We start from the raw sequence: 11,457 nt of genomic DNA on the forward strand, positions 1-11,457 counted from the left end.
GGGTAGAAGTCTGGCTAACACCAGGCCAGCCCAATGCTCTAGCTGCACAGATAACAAAAGGCTGAAAATGGGGCCAAAAAACAATTTCTCTTTTAAGGAAGTTGAGGAAATCAGAAAATCACTTGACTTTCTGTCAGGAGAAGTTACAACGGTAAGACAGCAACAGAAAAGGATTTTGGCCTTAGTAGGTGTGGTGAAAGCCTTGAGGCTACAAAATGCAGAAAATGACAAGAAGATTGCCATTTTGGAGAAATATGGGGATAATTTGGGAGAGTACAGACGGATGAATTATATCATTGTCTCAGTATTGGAAACCAAACCCAAGACATGCACTCGGGCCGCGGCACTGGCGTGTGGAGAGGAACACGATGAGGAGGACTTATTCTCGGTGGAACATGAGGTTTCCTTAAGTCTAAGGGCATAGAGGCTGACGGCAGAAACGTCGAGGCTTGTACCCCTCTCCCTTTTGTGCCCTGCCCAGATGGAGACAGTCAGTACTTCGGCCCTCATGTGATGCTCTTCATTGGCAATTGTTGCATAACTACATGCTGGTTATGTTGGGGTCTTGTAGGTGTAAATGCACAATCACAAACAATATCAAAAGCACCAGAGTGAGAGATACATCATTCAATGTTGGTGAGCTTTAGTCGAGGACAGCCCTAATTTATACATAATACTACGTTTATGATTTAGACTGATAAGACAGGGAATTATTTTTGCAATCCTAGCACAGCTTTAAGACATTAAGAAACTCAAATTCCCTCTGTGTGGAAACTGAATTATTGAAACAGTAACAGGAAATGGCAACAGGAGGTAGTAAAAAGAATGCAACCTCCTGTTAACCTTTGCAATTTAACAGAAGCAAAATAAACTCAACGGAAGAATGTAAAATACTGTGTGTAAAAAATAAAGACCTTGTTAAAAAAAAAAGGATGTAAAATGCTGCATATATGATATAGAAGTACTAAAATAGTGTAAATTTAAATGAAAAATGACAGTATACATGTTGACCCCAACAAAAAAAGGCCTTTTTAACAGCTGACATTGTATGACATACCAGGAAAAGCACAGGTGTTACTAACAGCATTAAATGTGGCATTGCTGACACTTAACATTTAAAAATTAAATCTTCAGCTGTAACTGCAGCGCCCTCTGGGGGCCTGTGAGAGTAATTATGGTAGCGCTGATGAGATTAATCATTTATCTGCTTTTGTAATATCTGAGATCATCATTCACAACTATGCGAACAAAAATATGAACACAATAAAAAATGTAATCAATATACGACAACTGAAAATAAAAGCTTTAGATATGAAGAAAGTAGAGTAAATATGGAATTTCTCAAGATAGTAAATGTAAACATAGTAGACACACACGTCTGCAAGTAATTCTTAGTATCAAACCATGAACATGTTTTGAACTGGTTCTGTCTAAGATACAGAAGTCTTGGGCTGTGTCTTGAGTTTGAAACCTTAATCTTGCAATGACTCATACAACTCATGCATCATTGATACAATCGGAAATCAATCCCCTTCCACATCATGCTATAAAATGCTTTCTCCTAATGGCCTGTTCCAATGCCCACATTAAAAATTGAAATTGAAATTAAAAAGTGTTTTTCTTTCTCACCTGTCGTAATACTCCGAGCCCTCCTCCAGACCAGGCAGTACCCCGGTCAGTAGTCCCTGTAGGCCTGGTTTCAGAGTCTTTCCCAGGGGCAGGTAGTAGGTCTCATAGAGCCCCAACAGCACAGGCTTCACAGACATCGCGGCATTGGAGAGTAAAGGGAAGAGCCCAGAGCTGCAGTGATGAAAAAGATACGAGTGACGTGAAGTTCCTGAGGCTTAGCTGAAAAATTGATTCCCAGCTAACTTTATTGGCCACTGCGAGTAGTACCAGAGCCCGTCTACGGAGAGCCTGTTCACTTCCTATTCAGCCCCATATGTACCGAATTTGGTTGCAGTTCCACCAGAGTTCCACTGGGGGTGATCGCAGGCGATTGCAAAATGACTTGGCCGGTTACACGCTGGTTGCATCGCACGAGCGTGTCAGCTGCGTGGCGTGTCCGTTTATAATTCGGCTCCCCTGTTAACAGGTTAGAGCTACTACCTGCGTGACATGCAGCCAAAAAACGCGCCGAAAACACGTGCCTGCTAGAAATAGAACCGACGCCTTTTTTTCACGCGACACGCCAGCATGTTGGAAGTGTTTCCAGACAAAATAGAATAGGAAAAGATGTTTATATGTCATTTCAGATTCACTTTACACTTCATTTGCAGTGTAACCCGCATAGGAAAAAATGTGCAAGTAGCTCAAAGTGCAAAGTCAACACATCAGAGGACACAACATAAAAACAGACAAACAAAGCCACATGAAGCCTCAATATTAAAATGCTCAATATAAAAATGCTGTACAATGACATCCATACATAAATTTAAAGTGCCTAGTTTAAGGTGCTTTGTTCAAAGCAATCACAGCTTGTGGAAAGAAACTGTGAAAATGGCGATCAGTAGAACATTTGGCCGAACGATACCTTCTCCCTGAGGGAAGCATCTCAAAGAAAGCCCCTGCTGGATGGCCTGAGGCATCATTAGCCAGTTGTAAAGCTCAATTCAATAGTCTAGCTTTATATGTGAACTCCAGGAGCGGAAAAAAGCAGCCAATAATTTTGCTGGCTGAGCGAACCACTTTATTCAAAGCCTTCTTCTCTTTTAGAGTGAGATTACCAAACCACACAGTAATACAACTGGTTAGGACACTCTCAATTACACAATAGTAAAAATTTTATAAAATCTTAGTATTTTGAGTAAACTCTCAAAGCCTACGTAAAAAGAAAAGGCGCTGTCTCGCTTTCTTAGCAATGTTAGTCGTATTAGAGCTCCAATTCAAATCATGAGAAAAAGTCACACCCAAAAATTTACATTTCTCAATAATCTGCACATCAGAATCATGGATAGTAATAGGCAACTGATTCCTATTGTGACAAAAATCAATAACAAGTTCACACGTTTTTGAAGTGTTCAAAAGCAAGTTGTTTTCTTTACTCCATTGAACAACATTCTCCACCTCTTCGCGATAATGAGATTCATCGTTTGAGCTGATCAGCCCAATGATAGTTGTATCGTTGGCATATTTGATTATGACATTATTATCATGAGATGCTGCGAGTATACAATGTAAACAGCAGGGGGCTCAGAATACACCCCTGCTGTGAACCACTGCTAATATACAACTCCTCTGAGATACAACCATTGATTTTGACCCTTTGTGGTCGACAAGTCAAAAAATTTAAAATCCATTTACAAATGGCATCATCAAGTCCAAGACATTTCAGTTTATGATTGAGCTTTGTCCATTGAGTTAAAAGCTTTAGACAGAAATACATATTAAATGACATGTTGATGTTTGAAAGTCTCTAGTTTTTGATATAAATGTAATTTCAAAACAACAAATGTGATTTTCTAATATTGCACCTGTCAATACAGAAAGAAATATTCTGTAGCCTATTTTGCCGTCAATACTGCCGACGTTGCCTTTGCTGTAATCAAATCAGTATATATTTATGTTTAACATGGTATTTTATTTTATCAATGGGAAACATCTGTACAGACAAGGCTAGCAGCAGCAGCGCCGCGTCAGACACGTTTCTGGTGTGTGAAGACATAAAAAAATCCACGCAGCTGATACGCAACAGAAACGCCACGCTCACGCCACGCAACCAGTGTGTAACCAGCCTTATTAGACATGCTCTGGTGGTACTACAGTATTACCTGTAAAGAAAGAGGTCTTTGGCCAGCCTCTTGGGTCCAATGATCTTGAAGATGATCTCGTACGTCTCCAAGGCCTTGCGGTGGACCCCACTGGGCAGGGCGGGGTGGAGGCATTGGGCCAGCCTTTTGCCTATTGTCAGCTTCTTGGGAACCACTTGGTATTTTGCATTGTTCTGCAGAACCTGAGACAGGATGTAAACACACAACACAAGAGCAGATGTGTTTTCAGATACTTGTATTTATCTTGTCATGATGTGGTGGCTTACTATATCAAAATGCTTGTTTTTTGTATGAATATGCAAACCTTTTGGCATATGCAGTAATGCAAATTTTACATATTTATTTTTCAACCCACAGAGCTGCGGAGGAGGGTCTGGCCAGTCCACACAACATTTAGGAGAAAAACGTGCTCTGGTTTATTGGCATTCTTTAAAGGTCCCATGACATGGTGCTCTTTGGATGCTTTTATATAGACCTTAGTGGTTTAAAGGTCCTTTTATATGACATTAGTGGTCCCTTCTTTGGATGAAGTCTTTTATATAGGCCTTAGTGGTCCCTTAATACTGTATCTGAAGTCTCTTTTATATAGACCTTAGTGGTCCCTTAATACTGTATCTGAAGTCTCTTTTATATAGGCCTTAGTGGTCCCCTAATACTGTATCTGAAGTCTCTTTTATATAGACCTTAGTGGTCCTCTAATACTGTATCTGAAGTCTCTTTTATATAGACCTTAGTGGTCCCCTAATACTGTATCTGAAGTCTCTTTTATATAGACCTTAGTGGTCCCCTAATACTGTATCTGAAGTCTCTTTTATATAGACCTTAGTGGTCCCCTAATACTGTATCTGTCTCTTTTATATGAACTGTATCTGAAGTCTCTTTTTATAGACCTTAGCGGTCCCCCCTAATACTGTATCTGAAGTCTCTTTTATATAGACCTTAGTGGTCCCCTAATACTGTATCTGAAGTCTCTTTTATATAGACCTTAGTGGTCCCCTAATACTGTATCTGAAGTCTCTTTTATATAGACCTTAGTGGTCCCCTAATACTGTATCTGAAGTCTCTTTTATAGACACTAGAGCCAGTCCCACAATGAGCTTTCCTTAGGATGTGCCATTTCTGTGTCTGTAGCTATTGAGGAGGAGAGTGGGAGGGGCTAGGTGGAGGGTGGGGGTGTGGCCTTGACCAACTGCCACTTTGCTCGTTTGAAAGCCATGATGTCTCTTTCTCATGGGTTGGCCAAATTCTCTGGGCGGGAAAAGCAGAGAAAGGGGAGGTAACCTTTCTCCTTATGACCTGATAACAAGCAAGATTCCAGAACAGCTCATCTGAGCTTTCATTTTCTCAAAGGCAGAGCAGGATACCCAGGGCTCGGTTTACACCTATGACCATTTCTAGCCAATTGGGGACCACAGGCAGGCTGGAGGAACGCATATTAATGTTAAAAAACCTCATAAAGTGAAATTTTCATGCCATGGGACCTTTTAACCAATCACAATCGTCTTGGGCGGCGCTGAGCGACGGACGCAGCAACAGTGTCTCTGCTAAATAGTCTCTGGAAGGAACTTGTTTTGGTGGAACATGTGTACGTTCAAAAGTAGTTTTAGTCGTGCAACAGAAAACTCAGATTGGACAGATAGTCTAGCTAGCTGTCTGGATTTACCCTGCAGAGATCTGAGGAGCAGTTAGCCATAGTCCTCACAAATCCACCGGAGGTTAGAACACCAACACAAAGAAAACAAAAGGTAACGGACATCCGGCCGAAAATGAGGGACATTCAACGGAACCTCCAGCGGCACCGGAACTATCCCATAAATGAAATGTTGCCGATATAGACTAATCGAATACCAACAAAGTCTCCAAGTGAGGCTCACCTGCTACACTGGTTCATAACTGTGATATCAATAACATATAATTTAGTTGTATGTATGTTTGTACAATCTACATGTGTTTGTATATTGTATGCATTTATGTCTTTGTATTCTTTACAACTTGTAATCTAGTGCAGTGTATGTCAAGCAGCCTGAGATTACCTTGTTGAGTTTGCCCAGTGCAGAGATGAGGTCTGCCCACTCACTCGAGTACTCAAAGTTCTTGAGGGCTTTGTCCACTGCTGCCACATAGTTCCTGTACTTGGAGTCACTGAGCAGCTCCACTTCCTCTGCATTCATTCTCCTGGGTGGTTGTTATGCTAATGTGAAACACCAGGCCTGCATAAGTGCATCACACCTGCAATGAAAAACAAAAAAGAGAACAAAAAGATCAAAATCGCAAACTGATTAGGAGTTCAAGTTTAGTAATCTACATACTTGACCATGAAGAAAAAAAGCCTGAGTATAGCAATCTGTACATGGTCCAAAATATGCCAAGGTGTAGCTGGGGCCAAATTAAAAGACCAGAGGAGCAAAGTCTGACATGAGCAGCCATTACAAACATGTTTGGAAATGAAGAAATACGAGTGACGTGCTAAATCACAGAATGACTCTCAAAAAAAGAGGAACAACAGGAGTCGACATATCTGCAGCTGGTGAACAGGAGAGGGAGGAGTCTGACTGATATTTCACATTACAACCTAACAGCCTCACCATGAAACAGGCTCTAGTTGGTGCATAGAGTGTTGTTAAGTCCATGCTACATACACAGTGCCATCCAGGCTGATAAGCTATGATTAAAAACATAAATACACTGTAAACCTAAATAAGTAAGCAGTACTCAAAAAATTTGAGGCAATTAGTTGCTACAATTTGTTTGAGTTTATAGACTCAAAAGTCTGGGGTTGTTAGAGCTTAAATATTAGGAGTAACGTGAGCATTTTTTGATTACCGTTAAATTAAAATACTAATTAAGCCAACTCAAATATTATCAGTATGCAACTCAAAAATATCAAATGACCATAACTGAGTAATTTTATGTAAAAAAAAAACTCAGTATTTTAAGTAATTTTAAATTTACAGTACTTATTCCAATTAATTAATTAGAGCATTCAGGTTTAGAGGGTACTGTTAGACAAGCTACATATACTTCTCTTATATGGAGTTTTAAAGGCATGGGTATCACATTTATGAGGGGCTCAAACTGATTTAGAAAAGGCACGTTGCATTTCAGGGTGGACATTTTAGCTTGTCACAGCAGTAAAGGTGGAACTAATAACATTAACGATGACTCAGTACCATTAGTGTCCCAGGTAACCATATCAGTGAGCATTAGCTAGGCTATTACTAATGCATGTTATTAATCCCACCTGTGCTTTTCTTGCTGTGACATGTCAAAATGTCTGCCGTGATAGACAGAGAACTGAATGGAGTCTGACAAGTTTCTGAACGTTTGAGAAGCAGCCTCATGGGCGATTTAAGACCCTTTTTAGGGGGGCTCAATGTTGTGCCAGACCCCCCCCCTCCCTTTGGCTATGTCTCTCTCTCTGATCTGTCCGAGGGAGAGCAGGAGACGGTTGTGAAGTTTAACGTAGTCTCCAGAGAAGAAGTTGGTCATTTCATGCCGCAGATTAGAACCCAAATTGACTTAACTAAAATTGCTAGAACATTGTGTCAAATTGGTCGTTATTACTGTGACTTATAAAGTGTCAGGTTTAGTTAAAAACGCTAGCTAACGTTGTTGTTCCGTAGCTAGCTCAGAGATTATCGGCTAGTGAAATTACTCCGTACTAATTTAGCTAGCATTGGGGGGGAGGTGTGTGTGTGTGTGTGTGTGTGTGTGACACATTCTCATTAGGGGACTCCCTAAAGATATGGTCCTAGAATCGGCCCTGAGTAGCCTGTATACTTATTAAACAACAGAGTGGCTGAACATAGTTGAGGGGAAACGTAACGTTGTGTGTAAGAGACTAGCGTTAGTTAGTAGCATTTGGCAGAGCTCACACACTCTAGTAACGTTAACGCTATCGTGGCTGTGTAAACTACCAACAGCATACTGTAGTTACTACAGTAACGTTAGAGTAGGTGTGCACGTCCTGTCGTCCAAACTAGCTAGCTACGGCAGCAGTTGGAGCTATGGTAACGTTCTGTGGTGGAAAATACACATAATAAAAATGCATATTAACGCACATATAGCTAAGGAATATTAAAATTGTGAACGCGTTACTGCCGTTATAATTTCAGTGTGAGAGAGGGGAACTACGCTATAGCTAACGTTACCTAGCTAAGTGAGGTGGTTTCAGATAGCGTACATGACACTTACAGTGTAAAAAAATATATATATAAAAGCTTACCGTTATAGGATATAGACCAGCAACTGTCATTCAATCATGTGTCCGGTTTGCTGAGTAAAAACGGATGACAACGTCAATAATATGACCAGCTAGCTAACGTTAGTAACGTTAGCAGGTTGTTTTAAATGATAACGTTAGAGATACAGGGCCCGGCTCCGATGTCACCCGTTCATACAAGTCAGGTCCCTTAACAAGAAGGCTTTTGAAGAAGACAATAGGTAATTCTATTCTCCATAGTATTACTGCTCGGAGTGTTGTCCCTCAGTGTGTAAAGAAAGAGTGATGAGCGCATCAATAGCTTCCAGTGCCAAAGATACAAAGCCAAAGGATTGACAGCTCCCAGACTGCACTGCAGATTAGCTGTACGTCCAACCCATAGACATGGACGTCTTCCGCCTCTCGGCTGTGTCAAGTCACCCACTGTCACACAAATGAGTCTTTGAAATGATGTGCTTTTCTTCCAAATAAAAGCTGAATATTTGCCACATTCGATCAAATTCAACTTTGACTTTAGCAATTTACGTCCCTATATTTTAGTATATGTTATTGTTTAGTATTTTAGTATATGCTATTGTTTTGTATTATAATATTAAAGTTACCCAGGATTTAACTGTTCAGCTGTAGAAAATAGCCTATACTCTTGCCTCCAATCTCTAAGGACATGTATACATTCTTATAGCCTACATTACACATTCAAATGGTTTTGGTCAAAATTATAACAACAACAAATAATAATAATAATAATAATAATAATAATAATAATAATAATAATACAAATAATTCTAATTAAAATAATAATACTAACACTGCAACAAAGTACTTTTACACTAATTTTGTTTCAGTCACTCCTGGGCAACAACGGCCCTAGAACCCAGCCCACCAGAGGCCCAAAACTCTCAAGTTCTCTGAATGTCAGTTGTTTATTTGAAATACTTGTTAATGTGCACAACTAAAGTCAAATAATCAACTAAGGCAGGTCCTGTGTTAATGGCTAACCTTGGGGTTATGTTTTGTAGAGGGACCGTGGAAAAAAAATCTATCTGTATAGGACATTTATTAGGCCTATTTCAGTTGTGCTCACATGGTGCGCAGAGAAACTCATTGATGGAGCAATGTGTTTCTCTGATAATGATGCAGCATTAAGACTGAAAGTGAAGGTAAACATTTGTTAGACCAGATACTTATGATAATGAAATATAATAATATAATGAATCAGAAGAACATTTAGAAGATAACAATTTATGAGCAAAAGGTCCGATTGTCATATTCATAAGTGCGGTCCACAATAAATACCCTTCTCATGAAATACTCCTGTAATACTATTTTTTTGCAAATGTCACTTTATCATCACCCCCTCATTTATATGTTGAAAACTGCAAAATGCAAAAACACATTACATCCTAGTGACATCCCAATTGAACCATAAACTGATGATTAACCTTTCTTCTACACAGTAGAATTCAAATATTATGGAGGTCAAGTGCGCAAAGGTTCAAACACAAAACATGTATCAGTCCTTTTCAATTGATGTAAGTACACCATGTAAAAAACGGATGTTTAACCCCTTTTTTATTTTGAAATGCCTGACCGGATGCTCTTCTCTTACTATGGCATACTTGACCTCAGCGGTATCGTCATGCTGCATGGCTGCAGATAAGTACCAACCTCTGGATTCTACTAGCTAGCTAAAGTTAGCTAATTCAGATAGATGTGCTTTTATGTTTGTCTTACTTTAGATGTAATGCTGCTATCCAGTGTCACCTAGCCACACTGAGTTTTGATTGGTGCATGATTTCTTTCTTTTTTTAATATTATTTTTGAATAGTAAGCTGACTTAATGGCAGACTTGGAGATGCCTGCCAAAACACATGGAGTTGGAGTCTTCTTGGAGCTGAGAAAAAAGCTTCAGACGGGACTGCTTATTGTCGGGTAATTCTTTTTGATAGAAAGCTAGCGAGCTAAACAGTTATTTGGGTAACATTATTCCATTTATTGGCAAGTTTACAATGCAAGCTAGGCTAGCTAAGAGCATAAGCTAACTTAGCCCAATACATGTGAGCTAAGGCTGCACTTTAAGCACCTAGCAAGCTAACGTTACAACCCAGAGATGAGTAGCCTGTATTGGTTTATGTTGTGTGTAACGTTAGATGGTGTTTCAGTGACCTAGTCACAACTGGAGTGACTAGGTCACATTCACTTGTTTGAATTTCGCCACTTAGTTTCATGACCCTTTGGTTTAACTCTGCAATAGTTAGCAATGACAAAGATGTGCCCCCCGTTGAGTAACGTTACTTTACGCAAGTACCTTTTTGAGGCATGTGTGCTTTAGTATTTCCATTGAATGCTACTTTATACTTCTACTCCTGCATTTCAAAGGGAAATTCCACTTTTTCATCCATTTGTATATGACAGCTATATGACCATAGTTACTGCCTAGTTTTCATATTGAGGTTTTACATTCAACACTTTAGATTTGTTAATTTATAAAATATTATGCATTGTTATAGATTAAACTACAAACCAGGCAGTTTAAGTTCTTGTTTTTCCTCCTCACTTACAAACTACAACCGTAAAGTACACCTTCATTCATACTAATGATCCTATAATAAAATAATGATATAACACTGATAGGGTCAATTTTGTAATTTGAGTACTTTTGATACATTAGGTACACTTTGTTGCTGATACTTATATACTTGTAAAATTTAGTTTGCAGGACTTTTACTTTTAAAGGCTCTGACACACCAACCAGACGGCCGAGCTTCGGCAGAAAAGTCAGTCGGACTGATCAGTCTCCCCGAGGTCCAGAAAGTTCCTCAGAACACACCGAAGCGACGCCGACTTGAGCGTACGTTCTGCGTGTGCGCGAGATGTAATACGTCTCCATTACAACTAGGGCTGCCACCTCTTAGTCGATTAGTTGATTAATCGGTCGTTTTGGTCTTAGTCGACTAAGATTTCTTTAGTCGATTAGTCATTTTTTATGCTTATTCATGCTTAATTACTCATGAGCAAATTTATGGTAAACACAAGATTTAAAGTGGTGCTTTTGCAGGATTAATTGTGGAGAAACTCAGTTTTACAGATGGTTAATTAACTACATTTATATTGTGCTTTTCTAGTCTTAACCACCTCTCAAAGCGCACAGCTCTGTCAATTAAATCAACTAATCGATTAGTCGACAAAATTGTATAAGTGTTAGTCTACTAAGAATTTCTTTAGTTGAGGACAGCCCTAATAACAACAGGCGGCGCTAATCTGTATTGTCGCCCAAAACAATGAAAACCGGCAGCTGATTGGACGAACGCATCACGTGGGTCTGGTTTCTCCAGAAACTCAAAGATAGACTGTCATGGCGGCCGTTCAGAATCCGATCTCATATTGTACTAAAATAGTTCACCGAAACGTGTTTCTGAAAACATTTTAAGAGAGAAATAGGCCGTGCAGTCTTCATTTCAGCTC

The 11,457-nt window shown here is 39.6% G+C and overlaps 2 protein-coding genes across 6 annotated transcripts in view; one reads left to right on the plus strand and one right to left on the minus strand.

Moving 5' to 3' along the window:
- Positions 1–8,402, minus strand: part of dop1a (DOP1 leucine zipper like protein A) — a 44,521-nt gene extending 36,119 nt beyond the window's left edge. For all 3 annotated transcript variants that reach the window (XR_003692744.1, XM_028579816.1, XM_028579815.1), the window contains exons 1-4: positions 7,996–8,402; positions 5,804–5,999; positions 3,771–3,952; positions 1,630–1,800 (exon numbers count right to left, since the gene is read on the minus strand). Coding sequence is in view for 2 of the 3 variants with exons in the window: in XM_028579816.1 (XP_028435617.1) it covers positions 1,630–1,800; positions 3,771–3,952; positions 5,804–5,941 (491 nt within the window). In the remaining variant the exon portion in view is untranslated. The remainder of the gene's footprint in view (positions 1–1,629; positions 1,801–3,770; positions 3,953–5,803; positions 6,000–7,995) is intronic.
- Positions 8,403–9,581: 1,179 nt separating this feature from the next.
- Positions 9,582–11,457, plus strand: part of ube3d (ubiquitin protein ligase E3D) — a 39,638-nt gene continuing 37,762 nt past the window's right edge. For 2 of the 3 annotated variants that reach the window (XM_028581752.1, XM_028581754.1), the window contains exon 1: positions 9,617–9,924. In XM_028581752.1, the coding sequence (XP_028437553.1) occupies positions 9,833–9,924 (92 nt within the window). In that variant the 5' untranslated portion in view covers positions 9,617–9,832. Of the gene's footprint in view, positions 9,925–11,457 lie in introns of all 3 variants that reach the window. The other variant, XM_028581753.1, reaches the window with a different exon arrangement.

The sequence above is a fragment of the Perca flavescens genome, chromosome 6 (assembly GCF_004354835.1).
Source record: "Perca flavescens isolate YP-PL-M2 chromosome 6, PFLA_1.0, whole genome shotgun sequence".
NCBI lineage: Eukaryota > Metazoa > Chordata > Actinopteri > Perciformes > Percidae > Perca > Perca flavescens.